Source organism: Carcharhinus amblyrhynchos, chromosome 31, assembly GCF_965287045.1.
Source record: "Carcharhinus amblyrhynchos chromosome 31, sCarAmb.v2.hapA, whole genome shotgun sequence".
Classification (NCBI taxonomy): Eukaryota; Metazoa; Chordata; class Chondrichthyes; order Carcharhiniformes; family Carcharhinidae; genus Carcharhinus; species Carcharhinus amblyrhynchos.
The window spans coordinates 14,332,187-14,355,619 of NC_137354.1; the positions used below are offsets into that span (position 1 = coordinate 14,332,187).

Below are 23,433 nucleotides of genomic sequence, written 5' to 3' on the forward strand. Positions count from 1 at the left end.
TGTGGTTGCCTTCCAAATGAGAGGGGAGAGAATTTGGGAAAGTTTATTTGTTTTTCACTGCACAAAATCGTACAGAATAATTTCATGCTAATGCTTACTTTTAAACATTCCTGTTGGCGTAAGGGTGAATTTTGGGGACACAGACATGTGCTTCTTGAATGTTTTTCACTGCATCATTGAAAACATGTTTTTGCTCTGAATTTTAAAAGAAAATCTCCGGCTCGGTACTTGTATTGGAGCGTCTCTCCAAATACCCCGGAGGATTTTCATGCTTTCGCCTGTAAACATCTATTTGTATGAAAGTTGTAAGCAGGCTTTACCATTCAATGGTTTGAGGCCACATGATAGCCTCGCGTGAGACTGCTGAAATATGGAATTTTCCATACATTTTGATGAGCGACCAGCCTTTTCTGTCATCTGGATGTTTTGTTTTTTCCACGCGGGGTGAAAGTGAAGTAACGTTTAATTTGATCAGGCTTGCGAGGAGCTTGTTTTTCAAAAAAACTGCAAACAACCCCAGATCGTTCAAGTGGAAATGTTCGAGGGCGTGGAATTGATTGGACGGGAGCCCTGTCAATTCACTCAGTGTCAGGAGGCTGCGATGTTGTGAATGGAGGCTGGGGATGAATGGGCAGCAGCGGGGGCGGGGTTTCCGGTTCCAGGTTAGTTTGATACATTTTCACGGATGTCAGTTCGTTGAAACACACGAGCTGGAATCGCCAAGAGCCGCTGAGGTGTGTTTTATTCATTCAGACTGTTTTCATACGGCATCCAGCAGCCCGATCAACCATGACGTGCTTGAGGTAAATAGTTGTTAATTACATGCGCGCAATTAATTTGGTCGGTGTTCCATTTATTTGACAACATTTTTTGTGTCTTGTGGCCTTTCCCCCTTTGAATGTTTGCAGTTGCAGCCAATATCAGTTGCTGTGAATGCAGTTAGCGAGTGAGTGGACACACACTTGATTAAATATTGCAGCAACCACAGTCGGTGTATTTTATGCGCAGTCTCATGTCAGGCATTTTTGAGATGTATGCCTTAAAGCACCTGTTGCACAGAGGAACGATCCCTTTGCATACTGATAGTGACAGACCATGATGAAAATCATTGAAGGTTCCACATGTGTCAACTACCCTACGCTACTCTTCTCCATGTGGGTAGAAGGGTTAGGTTTCGCTGCGCACTTTTCACAACTTAGTGATTCCTCCACTGGGGGAATGGCATCTCCAAGTTCTGCAGGGTTTGCTGCTCAGGGGACCTCTCTTTGACGGTGGAATCATTCTACATTGTCTTTTCCTGCATCTTGGCCATACTCTTGCAAAGTCTAAATGCCTGATCAAAACGGGATCCGAATTCCGAAATTGCATGCTTAAACATAACAGTTGTATCGTAGAGATGTTAAACTATTTCCTCATTATCTTGGGTTATGTTCACTTCTTATGGTTTTGCTTTCTTCACTCTGAACTCGAATGTCTGTTCCGTCCTTTACCACGGCCTCCCACCCCCCGTGAAGTTATATCATGTTGCGCTACGATGTGCTTTTAAAGCTGGTTATCTCGTGGCTTCCGAAGTTTAAAAGCTGATCTTTCCGCTGTAACTTTTGGTTTGGAAGAGATCCAAATGGCGATTTTTAAAGGTTACAGTTGCTGTTCCATTAAAGTGTGCGATTTGAAGGAACATCAATGTTGACCAAAACGAAATTGTTCTGTTACTGTTGTACGATGTTTTAATTTTCAAAAATGCAGGACATTGTTTTAAGCAAGATATCCGAATTTAAAATTCATAACTTGTCTGAGTCGCTTTAAAGAAACAGTTGGTAAACGGGGCATTCTGATATCCATAATATGAAACTACAAAAGGTCCTGAATGTAGTTTAATCCATCTCACAAACCAGCCTCCCGTCCATTGACTCTGTCTACTCTTCCCGCTGCCTCGGCAAAGCAGCCAGCATAATTAAGGACCCATGCACCCGGACATTCTCTCTTGCACCTTCCTTTGGGAAAAAGATCAAAAAGTTTGCGATCACTACCAACCGATTCAAGAACAGCTTCTTCCCTGCTGCTGTCAGACTTTTGAATGACTTGCCTTGCATTAAGTTGATCTTTCTCTACACCCTAGCTATGACTGTAACACTACATTCTGCACTCTGTTGTCTTCTCTATGAACGATATGTTTTGTCTGTATAGCAGGCAAGAAACGATACTTTTCACTTTGTTAATATGTAACAGTAATAAATCAAATCAAAATGATGGCACAGAAATTGGGAAGTTATCCTGTGGAAAGACAGTCCCTGTCTAGTGAGTGTAGAGCAGTAGTTGCTTTTGAGTTGTGTTTTTTAATTCAACTCCATCACACCTTCACTCAAGAACTCCTCTGAAATTATTTCCAGCCAAAACTATGGGAAAAATGTCCAATTCATTAATGCAGCTAGTATCACTTTAAAATAAATCCCTGAAGCTGTGTCAAACAAACAAATATATTTTTAAAGAAAGTCGAAATATTGCGATTGCTGGAATTTGTCAGGGGGGGTGGAAACAGGGTGGCACAATGATTAGCACTACTGCCTCACAGCGCCAGGGATCCGGGTTCACTTGGATCACTGTCTTTGTGGAGTTTGCACGTTCTCACCGTGTCTGTGTAGGTTTCCTCCAGGTGCTCTGGTTTCCTTCCACAGTCTGAAAGACATGCTGATTCGATGCATTAGCCATGCTAAATTCTCTCTCTGTGTACCTGAACAGGTGCCGGAGTATGGCGACTAGGGGATTTTCACAGTAACTTAATTGCAGTGTTAATGTAAGTCTACTTGTGACACTAATTTGAAAAAGTTTAAACCTGCTGAGTTTCTTCTGCATTTTCTGTTTTGTTTGTTTGTGTGTTATAATTTGAAAGACCTGAACATAACGCATTATACTTAAGCTTCTTAAAATATTTCAATCCTTTTTAAAATATAGTTGTGGATGGCTGTGATTTTTTGAAAATATCAATGACTCTTTGAGATCAACTTACTCCACTTTCAGTAGAATTTTCAACTCTGAAGAGACGTTGAAAATATTGCTTCAAAGCAGTGTTTAACTAAACAATCGCATATTGCAGAATGTAATGGTTAGTTTAAAAGCTTGCAATGGATTTGACATTACGTGTTATCTGTGGAGTGATAGCATCATGATTCCACCACCAGTCAGCTAAAATAAAAATCCTTAGAGAATAATGGATGTGAGAATGATTGTGCTTTTGTAAAGGTCAGTTGACGTATTGTTCTACAACAGCAAGCTTGAATGGTTTCATAGATTGAATGCTTCTTAAAATGTATTGACGTATATTTTAAAATAGCTTCCAGTGTGGAGTTGATGTGAGCAATGACTCCTCTGTCTTAGTGTTTGACATTCTTGTTGTTAATAATGTGGTGGCACAGTGGTTAGCATTGCTGTCTCACAGTTCCAGGGACCTGTGTTTAATTCTGGCCCTGAGTAACTATGTGGAGTTTGCACATTCTCTCTGCGTCTGTGTGGGTTTCTTCTGGGTGCTCTGGTTTCCTCCCACTGGCCAAAGATGTGCAGGTTAGATGGATTGGCCATGTTAAAGAGGACCCAGGTAAGATAATCTGCCAAGGAGCTGGCGCAGATTCAGTGAGCCAACTGGTCTCTTTTGCACTGTTGGGATTTTATGACAGTTGAACTATTATCTGTTGTTTTATAATTCCGTAATAAATAATTATAGTTGTGATATTAGGGCTCCATTTGAATTACCTTGTGTGTAGAGTAGATTGTCAAAAAGAAATTGATTTAAATTTTTATAAAATCGTTCAAAAAGAATGTATTTCCTGCTATCTCGGACTTCAGTTTTAAAGATTGGAGACTGTTGAAGCTTTTTACTAATTTGACTTCATGAATAACTCATGCAGATGAGTACCTTGGGCAAAAGATGTTCCTGCGAAAGATACGGAGTGATGCAAATTCATAGTGAATTTTTCCAAGCGTCTCAAATCCCAACAGTGCTTTACATAAGAACTGTACTGAGCAATGATTTGATGTCACGTACCATGAAGGGATGGGACATTGCTCTGCGATTCCCAATACAGTACACTTATGATTTAATTTGTTATATTGGTTAAATGCCATGCAGCATTCCACTTTTAGGTCTGGCAACATACCTATCTAAGATCATTTCCACACATCTCCTAATGGTAAGCTAATATCAGTCCATGAGCAGGGAGTGGTACACGTTAGGATATTAGAAGAGCAGCACTTAAAACTACACCGACTATAATTTGCAATCTAAATCTTTTATTTGTTTGAAGTATTTTGATGGACTGTGTTTAAGCTACAATCGTATAAAGAAATAAACATATTTGTCCCAATTTTCCACTGGCTAAAGACTTAACCATCATCAGACCATTTCTTCTTGTCACAATCAGATAAATTGCCAGTGAAAACTCAAGATCTCTGTAGATCTTTAGTCATCTGTACTGCCCTTGATAAACACAGTAATTCAGGCAAGTCGTGGGACAATCGCCAATTGACAATAACCAGGCAAGACTGTTCTGTTCCTGTTGGGGAACACTTCAGTGGTCACAGGCATTTGGCCTCTGATCTTCAGGTAAGCGTTCTCCAGGGCAGCCTTCATGACACACGACTGCACAGAATCATTGAGCAGAGACTGATAACCAAGTTCCACACATGAGGATGGCTTCAATCGGGATCTTGGGTTCATGTCACGCTATCTGTAACCCCCATAATGACTTATCTGGGCTTGCAAAATCTCACTAACTGTCCTGTCTGGAGACAATACATATCTCTTTACCCTGTGCTTAATGCTCTCTCCACTCACATTGTTTGTACCTTTAAGAGTTGATTACCTGTAAAGACTTGCATTCATTATTTTGTAAATTGAATTTGTTTTTATATGCCCTGTTTGTGAATAGAACTTCCACTCACTTGATGAAGGGACAGTGCTCCGAAAGCTAGTGGATTCTGCTACCAGATAAACCTGTTGGACTTTAACCTGGTGTTGTGAGACTTCTTACTGTGCTTACCCCAGTCCAATGCTGGCATCTCCACATTGTGACTGTCCTTGATAATTCATTATATCCAGAAAAGCTATTGTGAACGTGACATTCAGAATGAGAGCATTCCTGTCAAAACATTTGATGCCAATTTGTTTACCATCAAGGGCCTGTTGTTCCAAAGTATATTTACAAAGTTTTAGTTGAACAGGCATAATCAAACATCGTGTATCAGAGGAAAAACAATAATTACGTGATTTAAATCAAATCAATATCTTCTGTGTATGTTTTTTGTGCACAAATTCCAAATATAGGCAGCAAAGTTCTGGGTAAGCTTAAGTTTTCTTCTGAATAGAAGGTGAGAAATCATTCTATGTTTTTATTTTCTCTTTAGCTTACAATTTTACCTTTCTTGCTGTTTTTCCCTTCTCTATTTCCATTTCCTATGCTTGGTCTCTTTCCTGTATTTACTCTGCTTTTTCTGCCTCTCTTTCTCTCGCTGACTCCTTCTTTCTCTCTCATTCTGCCTCTTTTACTCCCTCCATTTTCCTCCTTTTCTCTTGCCTCTTAACTTCCCTTCCTTTGCTTTGCAGCTCCAAATGTCAAGGCAAGTAAAGATGATTTAATCACGCAGCTGACTTGGTTTATAGGTCATGAATAGGTTTTGAATAGTTGAGCATTGTTATACACCATCTTTGAGAGAAGATTGATTTGATGTTTCATCCAAATTGTATTACCTCTGCAATGGGCACTTGGCTCAGCTCTGGAACTTCAGTCTACGTTGTGTGTTTAAGCCCATTGCAAGATTTCACTTACCCCATAAAGGTACAACCAACTAAAGCTAATAACATAAAACTGCTTTGTTAGTAAGACAAAGTTCCTAAGTTGAAGATTTTTTCAGTTTATTTTGACTTACTCATACTTGTGGTGCCTAGTTTGCACAAGGTGTGTTAATTGGGGTATGTGCTCAAGTAGTACTGACATTGTTATAATACAAGTAATAGCAAAGGAGCTGCAAATTCTTGTGAAGTTCTCTGAATGAATACTTGTTCTACATATCAGCCTTTTGGCTGATAAGATGATGATGTATAAGATGATGAAAGGGATGGATAGGGTAGAGGTGGAGAGGTTCTGCCTGCTCAGGAAGGACAGCAGGACTAGGGGGCACAGCCTCAAGATAAGGGGGGGGGGGCAGTTTAGAATGGAGTTGAGGAGGAACTTCTTCGCTCAAAGGGTGGTGAATCTCTGGAATTCTCTGCCCGTTTGAAGTGGTGGAGGCTACTTCGCTAAATATATTTAAGACGCGGGTAGATAGGTTTTTGGTAGGCAAGGGGATTAAGGATTATGGGGAGAAAGCGGGAAAGTGGAACTGAGCCACTTCAGATCAGCCATGATCTTACTGAATGGCGGGGCAGGCTCGAAGGGCTAGATGGCCTACTCCTGCTCCTATTTCTTATGTTCTTATAATGATGATTCCATCTCTGCATTTTTTTTTACCGAACTTCCATTGGAATGTTAGAACTGACTCTTGTTTTCAAAAATGCAATGACCTAAATTTGAAATGAAATGTTTTCAGTTTCTACCAAATTAATCATCTGTTCTACCATCCTTGTGCCAGTTAGCTCCACAACATCCTCCAAAAACAAAAGTCTAAAGTCGTGATTGAGTTTATTTGGCATAGTTTAGTGAAAAAGACTGTATTTGCTTTAGTAATAAATTGACAATGTAGCAAAGTGGAATGATCTTATTTGGTTAATGTCTGGTTCAGAGTCATGATTTCTGTAATGGTCAGTAACATGTTCTGTAACAAATTTGCGTAAAGATGATGTTGACAGTCAGGCACTACAGGAAAATGTCAAAGCAATTTGCAGGAACCTGTATTTATTACATATACTGTTATATTTGTTAAGGTTTCCTCTGAATCAGACGTTTTTATGCTACAATTGTAGGAGCTTTATTGATGGATTCACTTGCTAATGTTTTTTCTCTTGTTAAATTTTGCCTAAATGTCATTCCTAGATGCCAATTCTTAGTGTTAACGTTAACCTTTTTCATTTTAAGTGCTTTGCCTTTTTGATGGTCTAAAAAATGGACCCATACCAACCAATTCAATTAGAAATTGGATGGAATTGATATTTAAATGATTTAACATGCAACAAGATTGTATTGAGCATTCTAAAGCCAGTGCAACTGATTACTCCCAAGGGCAAAATGGTGTTTTTTTCCAAAATAGTAATGTGATGTAAAATGATTAATTGTGATGAGGGTTTCTTCAGAGACAGTTCCCTGTGCGGGTGGCCAATAAAAATGTTTCCTGATCAAGCGTTTCAATAGATAAATTGGGAATCCAAGCAACTGCCAATTCTGATTTTTGGAGAAAGTTACGAGTGCCTATTTCACTGTACTGTGATAGCAAACTTATTGTGACATTGTGCATTGTTTTCAGACAAAATGCGCTATTTGGAATGGGAAACCCTCTTCTTGACATCTGTGCTGTAGTGGACAAGGATTTCCTTGATAAGTAAGTTTTCAAGATATCTTGATTGTATTTTGAGTCAACAACATCATTTGTGGATCATGTAAAAAAAAGTTATGGATTACAATTGGATTTTGAAATTGGAGTCTAGCGCCTGTAAAGTGAATATGAAAATAATTAAAAATTATACATTACATTAAAGCAGATTCAATGGATTAAAGCTATTCATTTCAAAAGTATCCAGAGAACTTCCTATCACCGGAAAACCTCTAACACATTCTCTCCACCTTAGCGAATTTATTAGACATCATATGGATCAACAGTCATATCCTTATGAAATAATATTGCGTCCAAATTATTTAGAGTAATACCACAGGATATCTTTTCAAAATATTTCTTGGTTATAGAGTGAAAGAAATTAATAAAGGCAGAATAAAATATCACGATTCATCATGGCTTTTAAAATCAAATATAAACGTATTAAAAGCAAGAGTCGGCCCCTTGAACCTTCTCCGCCATTCAGCACCATCATGGCTGATCTGATTGTGACCTCAATTCCACATTCCTGCTTGCCCTGACAACCTTTCACCTGCTTGCATATTAAGAATCTAGCTCATTAAGCCTTAATCCTTAGACTCTGCTTACAAGGTTAATCATTTTAACAAAGGGCAAAAAAAGTGTGGATGTTGACAACAGAATTCTACGCGAAACTTAGCATTACGCGAAACTTAGCATTACGCGAAACTTAGCATTACGCGAAACTTAGCATTACGCGAAACTTAGCATTACGCGAAACTTAGCATTACGCGAAACTTAGCATTACGCGAACATTCAGTGAAGTTTCAGTAAATTTCAGTGAAGTAAAATTTACAGCTACAGTTGAGTTTATGAATTTTACTTGAGTAGTGCATTTACATTTCTGCGCAGGAAAGCCCTCATGAATGCCGGAAGACTGCGCAACAGCTACTAGGTTGATATTTTTTATAATGTGGGATGTGTAAAAACAAAATGTTGCAATAGAATATTTCATTTGGAGATTTTTGTGTGCTTTCATGCTTTGAATCATTTCTGGTCTTAATAATTTCTATGATATAAATTGATGAAAATGATGGTCATTTGTATTGAAGTTTTGTTTTATTTTTTAAATCAAATTATAAATAGTGAATAGGTTCTGTAAGAGATGTGTGTGTTCTTCTTTTATTTCATATTTATTGAAGCGAACTTAATTATTACAGTTCAGAAGGCATTAGGAGCATGGGAACTAGCAATAGAAGTCAGTAAATTCAGCCCTTCGAGTCTGCTCCGCCATTGAATTAGATTGTGGCTTATCTCACACTGATCTCTCATCCACCTCCCCACCTGTTCTTGGTATCCCCTTATCCTTTTTTAATTAGAAATGTATCTACTGTAGTGTCATTTGTGATGATACTGTGTTGTTTTGAGATACATTGTGTATGGTGGGGCTGCTTTAAGAGGTAGTGTTTTGATACATGGGTCTGGGAAACCATGCAGCCCAAGTGCTGAGAATGCAGGATACTGTTTTTATCTCGGAATGTGCTACTTTGTAGAATTAATGGATCTTTTGCTTACTTATGTCCTCCTGGCATTTCAGACTAGGTATGCAGAGTCATGGGACGAGCAAAGCTTGCAGGAAAGCCTAGTTTCATTTTAATTTTAAAGTGCAAGCAATTGCTATCTAGACCTACCAGAAGAAAAGTCTGTCTCTCTGTTCTGTCGGCCCCCCACCCCCGCCCGCTCGCCCTCTGTCGGCCCCCACCCCCCTGCACACACAATTGCTATAGTCCATTATCATAGCACAACATTTGTAAAACTGTAGTATAATCAGAAAAAGTCAACATGGATTTACAAAGGGGAGAAATCATTCTTGACAAATCTATTGGAATTCTTTGCGGTTATAACTGGTCTGCTTGACGAGGAGAACTGCTGGATGTGGCTTGTTTTGACTTTCAGTAGGCTTTCGACAAGGTTTCATGTGTACTACTATGTAATGTTAAAGCGCATGGGATTGGAGGTTGTGTCTTGAGGTGGATAGAAAGCTGGTTAGCAGATAGGATACAAAGAGGTTTTAACTTGATTTATTTTTGTCACGTTTTGGGATAAAGTGAAAAATATTGCTTCTTGCATGCTGTACAGCCAAAACATGCCGTTTGTAGAGTATATAGGGGAGGATGAAAGGAAAGGGTGCAGAATATAGCATTGTAATCATAGCTAGGGATTAGAGGAAGATCATAATATATGGTATGTCCATTCAAAATTCTGATACAAGTAGGGAAGAAACTTGGTACGTGGTCTCAGACTTTTGTATCCTTTTCCTGGTAGTCTCTTCCAACTTCTTCTCTGTCCTGGGTGTGTGGGGTCCTTAATTACACTGGCATAAATATTTTTTTCCAATTGACAGGCAGTGACCAGCAGGGTACTGCAGGGACCTGTGCTCAGACCCTAACTATTTACATTACATATAAATGATTTGGAAGAGTTATAAAATCTTCAAGTTCACAGATGATAGAAAATTGGGTGGGTGAGCTGTGCAAAGGATGCAGAGATACTTCAGCATGAAATGGGCAGGCTGAGTAGACATGGCAGATGCAGTATCATGTGGCTAAATGCGAGGTTATCCATTCGGTAGCAATAATAGGCAGATTACTATTTGAATGGGTGTACGTTGAGGGAGGTGGATACTCTGACACCCTGGCATCTTCGTACACTAGTCACTGAAAGTAAGTGCACAAGTACAGTGGGCAGTAAAGAAAGTGAATGGTATGTTGGCCTTCATAGCGAGAGGATTTGAGTATAGAGATAGGGATGTTTTGCTGCAATTGTACGTGATGTTGGTGAGGCCACATCAGGAGTGTTGTGTGCAGTTCTAGTGTCCATATCTGAGGAAGGATGTCCTTGCTACAGAGAAGGTGCAGTGAGGGTTTCCAAGGATTCTTGGGGTGGCAGTTCTGTCAGATGAAGAAAGGTTAAGCCAGTTAGGATTATATTAATTGGAGGTTAGAAGAGTGAGACGGGATCTCAAACTTATAAAATTCTAACAAGATTAGGCAGGGTAGATTCAGAAGAATGTTCCTGATTGTGAGGGAGTCCAGAATGAAGGGTCACCTTTTAGGATTGAGGTGAGGAGAAATTTCTCCACCCAGGGATTAATGAACAGAATGTAGTTGAGGCCAAAATGTTGTGTGATTTCAAGAAGAAATTAGATATAGCTGTTTGGGCTAATGGGATCAGGTGATATGCGGGTGGTGCGGGTGAAAGGCAAAATCAGCGAATTGAATTTGATGATCAGCCATGATCCAAATGAATGGTGGAGCAGGCTTGAAGGGCCAAATGGCCTACTACTATTTTCTATGTTTCTATGTATCTCTTAATTTGTGTTTTTACTGCATGAAACATCAACTGCTAACATGGTGTTTTGGAAGGGCTGCCCATGGAAACTTACTCATTTCCTTGTGGTGAAGTGACTTATGCTCAAATTTTGTTCCCAGAGTGTTTTTGGCAGCATATGGTACAGTTCTATTTTTGATTTGGCACATTGGTTTTGTTTTTGTGGTTTTAAGCTTGTGTGAAATTCTTTTCAAGGGAGGTGTATTAAAATGTAAATTGAAAATTAATACATTGAACAGTAATGCTTTCAGAATCCAACTTGGGATATCTTCCATTCATTTTTTTTATCAGTTTATTTTCTTTATCCCCTTCCATTTCTCCTTTTCTCTCCCTATTTTTTTCCCTGCACCTTTAATGTAATTTTGTCCCCTTTCTTGACTTCTGTGCTCTCATTTATTTCTCTTGAAATTGTGTTTTCACTTTAACGTCCTGCTATTCATCTTCCTTGCTATTCCACCATCTTCCCCTTATTTTCCCACACCCCAGTTCCTGTCCATTTAGGTACTTGCAATGCAAGCATGTTTGCACATAATAAGGTCATACAAGTAACCATGAGAGCTTCCTCCTTTGAGTAGTAATATGGAATCTTCTACATTTACCTCACCAGATCTCAGCTGAAAGCTAGTACACAAAATACTGCACTGATGTGTCAGTGTGAATTAATGAGAACTGTGTTCATTATTTCTAGTCTGCTTGAAACATCATCTTATTGGTTAAGATTCTACATGGATTTGTCACAATTTTATCTCTGACAACTGGATCAATTTTTTATTGAAATATGGCAGCTTGCATCATCAATTCATGCATACTGGACTGTAACTTCATGGATTTGAATGCCAATGCTTTTTCATTTGTGCGTCATCTTTACAGGTCAGTTGTCTTGGAAATAGGATACTGCTGATGTACTAGAAAATATATGTAGCTGAAGCTGCTGTTTCAGGGATTTCTTGATCTTATTTGTATCAATGAATAGATGTTTTTATGTTGATTTACTTTTATCTGGACAAGTTCCAACTATATTTCTCTGTGTGTTTAAAGGAAATAAAACCAGATTTTGGGAACTATTAATTACCAACATTAGCTGTAATTTTATCACCAAAATTAACATTAATTTTATGAAAATTAGCATTAGAATTAATACCTGCAATACACATTAGGAATGTATTGCAGTTATTGGCCCTTGAGACATGTTTTATGCCATTAAGTTGTGAAAGAACGCATCAAAAAAAAGCAAAATTGAGTAGTTATTTGGGAATAAATTGTATGAATACAAGGTGCTATGGATTCAAGCTCCTCCTCCTTCAGATAACATGACTGAAGGAGGGCATTGATGACCATTAATCCAATGGACTTCCATTGGATTAGTCCCTGATTATCTTGGCAAAATATTGCAGCAGTTTGCCACAGTTTCTGCAGTGGTGGACCAGGAAACTCTCCCATTCTGATTGCCTGTGTAGGCATTTGGAAGGATTAACAGGCTGATAATCAACCTGTGTGGCCACTTCATGAAAGAATCTATGTAGCCATCAAGTCCTGAAGTTGAACTTTAACTTAGAGCATCTGGCCCAGAGGCAGGGATGCTACCCATTATGCCACAAGACCTCTTGATTCGAGATAGTGAAGGACAAATATAGGGCTAAGATTTAAAAAAAAAACCCTCAGTGATTAATCAGTTTCCAAGTTGAGGCAGAAACTCAGCAAATATTGAAGAATGAGTGGATACTGTAATGGGTGGAATTTGGATATTGGTGAATGAATTAACTGTAGTGAATCAAATGGCTTCTCTCAACTTTAGTTGTATACTTAAGATTTTTAATGAATCAATTTAAACATTGATGAACAAAGTACTTGAATATTGTCAACTTCAGTTTCTAAACTCTTTTTGATAAAGTAGTTCTTTTTAATGGATTGAGAATAAAATTGTCACTGTCATTTGAAAGAGTTCAAACTGGAGCCCAGTGACAAACAGATTGTTTTGAGAGTCTGTGCTCGACCCAATATGTTTTAAAAATATGTGCACAGGTTGTTAGTGAGGGGGATATTAGTAAATTGCAAGGCCATGTAAATAGAACAAGTGGATGAACTTTGACAGTTTTATCTCATTTTATTTGATTAATGGCCTCTTGGAATCCAGTCATGATACAAGTAACCAGTTTGCCAAACCAGAATCTTCATATAATGAATAGGAAGGAATAACTGAAACTTAAATAATGATGTGATTAGCTTACTTTTGTAGTGACTGATTCGTGTGTAATTTTTGATTTGGCAGATTCAAATTCTCACATATTTGTCACCCATTTGAAGTGGGAGCTCTGCAAACATAGTTTGTCTGGTGTACTTGGGGCTAGTACAAGTCATTTGAATTCCAGTTCGTTTGTCTTCGGGGACAGTTGAAATTCATGTTGCAGCAGGTGATAAAAGTAGCTGAAACATCGATGTAAGCAAGTTAGCCTGATGCTATCAGAGGCCTGTCTACATTTACTGGATGGCTTTAAAGTCTAAGTTATTTATCAACTCTGTCTCCTGCCAATGCAAATTGTTCAGAAAGATGGCCACAAAAACATGCCTGTGCATCGCAATGGTCCACAGAGGTACAGAAAATCAGTGACGAGAGCCTGGTTTAAAAAAACATTTCGTAAGTAAAACCATATATTGCAGACCATTTGTATCTGTTAATTTAATGGAATAAATGGACCAAAGACAAGGCCTTGTTCATTGCACTTGATGGATTTAAGGCATTGATTCACTTGGAAGGTACCTTGTTTTTGTCAAGGTAAGTTCCATGCAGGATTTTAGTGAACGATTCTTCCCTATAATTAGGGGTGGCATGATGGCTCAGTGTTAGCACTGCTGCCTCACAGCTCCAGGGATCTGCGTTCGATTCCCAGCTTGGATCACTGTGCTGTGTTTGCACATTCTCCCCATGTCTGCGTCGGTTTCCTCCAGGTACTCTGATTTCCTCCCACACTCCAAAGATGTGCGGGTTAGCTTGGTTGGTCATGCTAAAATGCCCCTTGGTGTTCTGGGATGCATAGGATAGAGGGATTAGCAGTGTAAGCATATGAGGTGATGATAGGGTCTGGGTGGAATTTTTGTTGGTGCAGACTTGATGGGCCAGATGGCCTCCGTTGCACTGTATGGTTTCTATGATTTCTTCTACGATAATGCAAAAAAAAGTAAGGAAGTCTGGCTTCGTAGATTTTTAATTACCTTCAGTGAACCTTAGTGAATTGTTATTTATAATTTGTTTTGTATTCTTGTATCCAATTAGTGTGTAAGCATTGCTTTTTTTGTTTGAAATAAACAATTCTCTGGGCTGTGGGGGCTAAATTTGATAGGCCTAGAAACTGGTTGGAGGGAGTGGCAGTAGGGGAATCATAAGCACAATTTACCTGCGCTCATTGGTTGCAATGCAGGCAATATGCCAACTTAGTGCTGCCTGTTGTAACACGGTTCCAGAATCCAGCCAGTGTTAGTCATGCCGCTTCAGGTGTCTAGTCAATATTGTAAGTGGCTAGCACTAGTTAAAGCATCCTGCAGTCATTGTGGCCAAAGTAGCTCTTGGAAATCCTTTGAGCTGACTCTGAGCTGACGAGAAAGACTGAGGGGACATTGTGGGAGCACATGGGCTCCAAGTTTTCACATGTTGTGCTGAAAGCATTGATGAAGAAGCTGCAAAGGAGGAGATACATATCTGCAGGGGATCACAAAATCCTCCAGATGCCTGGTAAAAAGACAGTGCGAGCAGACCTACAGAGGCGACAAGCTCTTGGGAACTGGATGCAATGCTGCAACAAGTTTGGAAACCTCACGAGTAGTCAAGATCAGTAAATGCATTTTTCAAATACTATATCCTACCAAGCACACCTCTACCTTCTGACATTGCTCAAATCACAATAACCCATTACTCACCTGCCAATAATCTAACAATTGTGATTTGTACCCACACTTCACCCTCACACACTTAGCACTGCTCCAAGCCTTACACTCAGTCTCATGACTTGCATACACTGCTTTTTCGCCACGGCAGCCACAGTAGCCAAACAAATTGGACAAGACTCACTGACACAAAAGTAAACGACTGCAACGCTGAAAATATGAAATAAAAAACAATGTTGGAAACTGTTTCTCCTCACAGATGCTGCCTGACTGCTGAGTATTTCCAATATCTTTTGCTTTTATTCCCTGACACACTTCATTCTATCTTGCATGGCAAGATGGTGCACAATCAAATATAATAAGAGCTAACTGGAGGGATCAGGCATGTCTGCATACTGTGATCCCTATGGTAAGTGTAGTAGTGCTGGCCATGATTGGGCCCAGTAAGAAGTCTCACAACACCAGGTTAAAGTCCAACAGATTTATTTGATAGTAAACGCCACAAGCTTTCGGAACACTGTTCCTTTGTCAGATGAGTGGAGAGTTCTGACAAAGTTCTCACCTGACGAAGGAACAGTGTTCTGAAAGCTTGTGACGTTTACTATCAAATAAATCTGTTGGACTTTAACCTGGTGTTGAGACTTCTTACTGTGTTTATCCCAGTCCAATGTTGGCATCTCCACATCATTATTGCTGAGGCCATCTCCAGCAGAGGGGCTGAAGCCATCAAAGCTGACAGTATGTTCATACTTATCCTCCTTCTCACGACCCATCTCCTTCATTTCCTACATCATCTTTGGATTTGCAGATTGTGGATCGCGTTAGTTTCCCCCATCCCTACACTCAACCCTGTTCATGTGTATCTGAAAGGAAAAAGGCACAAGAAGTGCAATCTAGTCTGACTATGAAAGAAGCGCAAAAAGTTATAGGCGATACAGCATCATCGCTTGATTTTACACTCAGCTACCAACTTCGACACAATGTTGTGTGTAATTTTCAGGATAGCTTAAAAGCTGGATCTGCACGTAATGAGAAAATGGGCAAAAGTAAACAGCAAGAGCAGCTTGCGATCATTTAAACTCAGACTGCTTCCAGCATGTAAATGGGTTGCAGTGTGCAAAAGAGGCTTAGTGTATCACAGCAAGATTATTAGAATCGCTGAGGCACTGTCTTAAAGGAACAACAGCGGATTGTGACCCTCTTTCAGGAAAGCAGAATTTGCTCTCACACCACTGCCACACTCACTGCTGTTGCTTTCTAGCAAGCCTAAATCATAACACAATGAACACTATACTTGGAAATATGAAGACTTGTGTATGAAATACAACTGAAGAAATAATTGTAATGAAATTTTGGAGGAAAGTAGTCTCAGAGTGATCTAATTTTTGCTTTTAGAAACCTGAAAGAATTGCCTATAGTTGATTTAACTAAGCTTATCAAATAAATAGCGATAGTTGGAATAAAATGAAACCTATAGAAATATTAACATACAGCGGGATCTAGGCGCATATGTTCCCTGAAAGTGGCGACACTAGTGGATAATGCATGGCATGTTTGCCTTCATCAGCCAGGGCATAGTTTATAAAAATTGGCAAGTCATATTTCAGCTGTATAGAACTTCAGTTAGGCCACATTTGGAATACTGCTTACAGTTCTGGTCGCCACACTACCAGAAGGATGTGGAGACTTTGGAGAGGTTTACCAGGATGTTGCTTGGTTTGAAGGAAGTTAGCTATGAGGAGAGAGTGGACAAACTTGGTTTGTTTTCACTTGTGTCAAAAGCTGAGGAGTGACCTGATAGAAGTTTACAAAATTATGAGACACATGGATAGTTGGAGTCTTTTTCTCAGGATAGAAATGTCATTACTCAGGGACATTAGTTTATGTTTACAGGGAGGAAGTTTAAAGGAGAAGTGAGAGGCAAGTTTTTTTACGCAGGGTGGTAAGTGCCTGGAATGCACTGCCCGAGGAGGTGGTAAAAGCATTAACAACATTCTTGACAGAATAGGAGGGAATAGAGGGATAGGGACTATGTGGAGGCAAAAAGGCCTTTAGAAAGGCGTCATATGTCAGTGCAGGCTTTGTGGGTCAAAAAGCCTGTTCTTGTGCTGTACTGTTCTATGTTCTATAGGTTATGTGGGCAAATGAGATACAATAGCAGCAAGTATTTATTTTGAAGCTTGTCCTATGGACTATCCTACTGTTTGAGGTAATAAGTATGTGTGTACTTTCAAGAAGGCATTTGTTAAATTACGAATTGGGAAGGATATTGCGACATGTATTGATTGGATGTGTTTGCTGATTATCGAGTCTTGGGTCTCCTGAAGTTATAGGAGACTGAACCTTTTGTGGGGAAATGGTTCCAATTTATTTTTTTGTAAAAGGATTTTTCCTGCTTACATCTTTGTCTTTTAAGAACCAAAAGGTTTAAAAATCTTTTAAAAGGCCCCCAGTCTGATTCCAAAGCTCCGAGTTCACTTGTAAAGAATTGGACCCCTGACACACCAGCCATGAGTGCTTAATTTTATGACTTGCCGAACATTCCTCTCTTAGAATTAGTCTCGATATCTGATCCCCAGCCGTCTAAATTTACCTGAACTACAATCCAAGAGTAAGAAAAGCTTCCTGTTTACTGGACACACAAAGACACTCAACTATTCTTTTGGTTTAATGCTTGTTGATTCTTTAATTGTGTTATCTTTAATTGTAGCTTTTTTGAGTATGTAATGCCTGACAGACCTAACATTTAGATATTTTAGGGTTTTGTGAATAATAATCCTCTCTGTTTAAACCCGTGAAAGTCTGGTTCTTGTGCTTTTTGAATTAAGCGTTTTATTGGAGGTTTAGAAACGCAGGTCTATCTTTTCAAAGAAAAAGCACACTGATCACAGACAGAGGGCAAAGGAATTGAAGGTTAGTTTATTTTACCTCCCCTGTCTGCATCACCTTTTGTCACCATTAACCATATTCGTTTTTAAAATTTGTCACACCTTTGTGTAGTTCTGAATTTCATTTTTATCACAATGTTGTTTTTTAATGACTCGGTTGGTTATCATAGAATCCTAAAAGGGCCCTGATTTTTCTTTTGACCTCTGTCAACAGTCTGCCAGAGTATAATGTGATTATTGCTTTAGTGCTGCTGAGAGTGTAAAATGATTGCTCGGGTTCCCTTTTCTAATCATTATCTAACCACTCTGCTGGAAAGTTCATGTGTTTATGGATGATCAGTGAGAATGAGTTCAGACTTGGTTCTTACCCTATGTTTCACAAACACAAGCAGTTGACTAACATTTCAACTTTTGAAGAAAAATTTTTTTTTGGTTTGAATTATGAAAATCCAACATGTTTTGAATTTGATCCAGTGCTATTTTGTTTGGAGCATTTGAATCCAAATTGATTTTTACATTTTCATTTGTTTGCTCTCATTGCTTTAAAATAGTTTACTTCATCACTTAACTACCCTATTTCACAACCAAATGAGTATTCAAAACGAAATTATCTTGAGCTACCCACAGCTTGTGAGCTGTCAAAATTTTATCACCTGTGTCTTGGAGACCAATGAGAGGGAAGACTATAAAACCGCAAGCCATTTAGTCATAGAATTCCTACAGTGCAGAAGACCACCCTTTGGCCCACTGAGCCTGCACCAACTTCCCTCTATGAAACCCCAAACCTATATATCTTGGGATATATACGTAAGGGGCAATTTAGCATTGTCAGTCAACCTAACCTGCACATATTTAGATTGTTGGAGGAAACCCACATGGACATGGAGAGAACGTGCAAACTCCACACAGACAAGGCTGGAGTTGAATCCAGGCCCTGACACCACAAGGCAGCAGTATTAACCATTCCTTTTAGCCCTCCATTTTCAAGACACACTGGTTAACTGCCGCACCTTTTCTTTGACACTATTTTGGAAACCTGAGAAAAGAGCAAAATCCTGCTGATCAGGCTTTGTAGGGCTTTTTATTTGAAAGCTTTTTTGTTTCTTGCTCAGCTACAAGAAACCACTGATCCCTGGATCAGACAACACACAAAAACCTATAAAAACTTTACGGGCAAAAGTCAGTGAGTTTTTTTTGTTCTCTCATAGGATGTGGGTATTGCTTCCTTGAACCCATTTAACCATTCAATGAGATTATGGCTGATCTACTTATTTCCATTAACATCTTCATTCTTTTACCTATGTCCTCGTCACATATCTACTAGCTTTGGTTAACAAAAAAAAATTATCCATCCAAGATTTAAAATTAACAACTGAACTGGCAGCTATCCAAATGTCTAACATCCTTTGCATGCAGAGTTCTTCCCTACTTTCACTTCTGAAAGCCCTGCTTTTTTTTTTAAAAAAAGCATAGTCATAGACTTTCCAACCTATCCTATCTGTTCCCTTTGATATCTTGAAAATTTTGATCACGCTACCCCTTAAATTTTTTAATTTCAGAGAATACAATTCTATGCCATCTCTCTTTGTAATGCAATGTACAGTGTAGAAAATGTTGACACAAAGTATGAAAGACATTATTTGTTTTAAGTTAAAATACCTTATCTGCCTCTCGATTTATATTCTCTTGTATCCTACGTGTTTTGCACACGCTTCTTTTCTCTGCCGTACCACCTAAATCAGAACGTTCAATCTCAACCTTATTGGAATCCACTTCCTAAGCCTCTCTGCTTTTCCACCTCTTAAACTTTATTAAAATCAAACATTTGTAACCAAACTTTCTGTTCCCCCCTGCCCCCCCAGTTGTTCTCTCAATGGCTTGATATCTACTATCTTGCATAAAATACATGTCATTGTTCAGTCAAGGAACATAACTACAAATGAATTAAAAGGAAATTCAGGATTCATGTCAGAACTTTCCTCATGCAAAAAGAGTGAGTAATATCTAACAAGATCCCTGAGCAGGGCAGTGTAAGAAAAAATCCTAGGATCTTTCAAGAGGTGATTTGATACTTCAATTAAAGGATCATAATTTCAATGGAAGGATCAGCTGAAAGACCATTTTTGTTTCGGTTTCTTTCTGATCAACATTCTGTCATAATGACAATGATATGATGTGTGCTTATGTGTATTTGCATTTGCTTGACTGTTGCCATAATGGAAAATTAGCAACTGTTAGATGCAATCAGTGCTGCCATTCCAAGGTATTCACTTCATAGAACTATAAAAAGTTCTCAGGATACATTGTGTTTTTTAATTCATTCATGGGATGTGGGCACCTCTGGCTAGGCCATCATTTGTTGCCCATCCCTAATTGTTCTGAACTGAGTGGCCTGCTTATCCATTTCAGAGAGCATTTAAGAATCAACCACATTGCTGTGCATCTGGAGTCACATGTAGACCAGGCCAGATTACAGCAGATTTCCTTCCCTAAAGTTCATTAATGAATCAGTTGGATTTTTACAGCAAGTGGCATTGATTTCATGATTATCATTAGACTTCTAATTCCAGATTTTTTTATTGAATTCAGATTTCAGCATCTGCCATGGTGAAATTTGAACCCAAGTCCTCGGAGCATCATCCTAGATCTATGGATTGCTAGTCCAGTGCCAATGCCACAATGCCATCGCCTACCCCTTGCTATTGTGTGTATGCCCATTCTGTGCCAGATTAACTTTGCTGCTCTTTCCATTTCACCCCATGGCTTGTTATACTTCAAATGTTTCCTCCTCCTCCTTACATGGTCTCTGTCTCAATTATACTTTCATACATTTTAGCAAATCTCAGTGTGAATAATTTATATTGCCGAATAAAGACTTTTTGTCAAAGCTTTTTGTCTTGCACTCATCAGGACAATTTGCTAGAATATCAATGCCATGGAAAACAACAAATGTGTGTTATGAGAAGAGTGCTGATTGGCTGGCAAGTGGACTATTGTACACCTCTTTCAAAATAAGTGACAGCTAGTTGCAGGTTCATTTCTCAGGGCAGTGCCTTCAGCAATGAGTCAAATAACTTATTAAATTTCAAGAGATGCTTGGCAGTTAACTGTCAATTACCATAAACTCGTTCATCCTCCATGGCAAGGCTCTCGCAACGAGCGTACACTTGCCAACCAATCGGCACTTTCTTTTATAGTAAAAATGCATTGTTTCCCCTGACATTGGTGTTCTTGTGAATTATCCTGATCAATGCAAGACCACAACTTTGACAAAAAAAACTCAGCAATATTCAAGTTCTGTACTATCAAATGACTATTTGAATAATTTATCCTAACCTTTCTCTTAACTCTTGGTTGGAATTTTAATTTGATCCCCAACTGGATGAAAGATTTTCCTCCTCCTTCCTTTCAAAATTCCTTAAATGTCTCATTCAGAATAAGCCAATTGGATTCTTACAGTGTTAATTGTTTGTCTTTTGTGTTAAATCCTAAATTCTGGAGTTCCTCCTGAACCTCTTTTCCATTCAGTGTTCTTAATTCAAAGGTTTTGGCCACCTGTCCCAATATCTAGTATAATTAGACGTCAAATTTAATTTGATAATCGCTCCTATGAAGTGCCTTGAGACGTTTTACTATGTTAAAGTGGCTGTATATATGCAAGTTATTGTCTGAAGTAGTAGGACCTAGGAAGGATTTGAGACTTCCCTAGAGGCAGAGGATGTGTGAATCGTGACCCGTAAATAGCTTTCTGGTGCCCGTGCAGTTTGAATTAAAAATGGGCTGCTGTGTGGACAGGAGGACTGAAAAGTGAAAGAAATACATCTCTCAGATGTACATAAAATCTATATTCTGGTATATTTCAGAATTTCCGAAAGTAAAAACCTCTATGTGCCATTTGTGTCTGTGAAAAAGCTTCGAATGAATAAAGCTTTCTCTGAAAATAAGTAATGCAAATTTTAACCTAAATTGGTTAATTTTAGATAAACTTCAGTGTCCTGATTGCAAACAATAAAAGGTTACAATGCGTAGAATAATTCTGCATAAAATATGCAATATTAGAGAATCTGTTATGATTCCAGCGTCATTGAATCATAGAATCCCTACGGTGCAGAAGGAGGCCATTCAGCCCATCAAGCCTGTTTTGACTCTGACAGAGCATCTTACTCAAGCCTTATTCCCATGCATTTACCCTGCTAATTCCCCGAATCGACACATCTTTGGACACTAAGGAACAATTTAGTGTGGCCAATCCACTTAATCTGCACATGGTTAGACTGCAGGAGGAAACCAGAGCGCCTGGAGGAAGCCCATGCAGACACGGGGACAATGTGCAAGCTCCACACACAACCACCCAAGGCTGGAATTGAACATGGGTCCCTGGTGCTGTGAGGCAGCAGTGCTAGCTATTGTACTGTCCCAACTATTGTACCATCCTAGGCCCAAGTTGTTCTTTGTAAAAGAGAATTCATAGCAACAAGTTCTTTCTGGAAGCTGAGGAGTAATATTGGAACTACAATTATACAAGGCGTTAACCATACTGAGCCAATGAAGATGCGTTGCCTTGGTTATTAAGCATATAAACCAAATGATTATTTTAAGTAATGATGAGCGCTGTGAAAAATAACCAGTTTCCCACCACAAATCGGTGAATGATATGGTTCAGCTTCTCCAGTTTGCTTTGGGACTACTGTCTTTTGGGTATTATGCCTACAGCCCTTTAATGAACATGCTTGCTGTTGAATAAATCATTTTTTGGTCTGATGAGTTTGAATCACTCTTGACATTAGTGTAGAAAATGTCATAGTTTAAACTCAACAAATTCTTTACAGTCAATGAACTTTAACATAAAGCCCTTCCCGCCCACCCCCATCTCTGTATTAGTGAGCTGATTCTTTGTGACATGTTGTTTTATGTTTGCATTTTCTTTATTCTTAAATATTTTATTTGACCTTGCTGTAAGACGTGAAGTGGGAAGGTCATAAAATTAGATGCAAGTGCATATAGTACATATTTCAGATATCTTTCTGAAAAAATCAATTCGGAACAGCTGGGTAAATTTCTCTGCTTGATTTAGTTATCCAGAACAAGGCATTGATATTTAATTCATCCTTCACCAGTTAATAATTGCAGAGACACTCAGTTGTTTACTTGTGCTAAGTCCTCATGAATGATAATGCTGATCACAGAATTTCTTAACCATTGTGGAGGCCAAAATACTCGGTCATTCTAATTCTTATGTTAGCTTGAGTGTTTTCTGAGGTTTTACAAACCTTAAAATATACATTGTGCGAAAATAGGTCGTGGGTATTTTTGGGTATTGAGTTCTTGTTTGTGTCTGGATTTTGCTTCGCTAGTAACTAATTGGCCATATTATTAATGGGTAAAACTGACAACGTTTGGGTTCCATACATAAACTGGTAAATGTGGAAATGTATAACTTGCTGACAGTAATATCCTGATGTTCTGCAGGCAATAGTTGTTGCAGTCTTCGTTTAGGAAAATATGCAACAATCACTGTGCAGGGCCTCAAATCCAGCTATCCAGAAATTAGTGTCTAAAAACACTGACATTTCATGCTGTGCATGAATTTTAATTATTACGAGATGAGTGTAATTTCATCCCAGCTGGTGCACCTGCGCGCTACATTAGCGCAATGGTATGCCGACTAGTTATTGGCTATGCGTGCTTTGTCTTTTCCTGTGCTCCCATTGGTCTTAGTGACCTGTAACCTGGCCTGAATCACTAGACCCAAAAACCGACATGGGGTCTCGATCCTGAAGCT

The 23,433-nt window shown here is 38.9% G+C and overlaps 1 protein-coding gene across 4 annotated transcripts in view; it reads left to right on the forward strand.

The window, feature by feature from the left end:
- The window catches only part of LOC145360583 (adenosine kinase-like), a 261,050-nt gene that overhangs the window by 22,074 nt on the left and 215,543 nt on the right, over positions 1 to 23,433 (forward strand). For 3 of the 4 annotated variants that reach the window (XM_080215917.1, XM_080215918.1, XM_080215920.1), the window contains exon 2: positions 7,450 to 7,524. In XM_080215917.1, the coding sequence (XP_080072043.1) occupies positions 7,450 to 7,524 (75 nt within the window). Of the gene's footprint in view, positions 1 to 688; positions 804 to 7,449; positions 7,525 to 23,433 lie in introns of those variants that run through there. The other variant, XM_080215919.1, reaches the window with a different exon arrangement.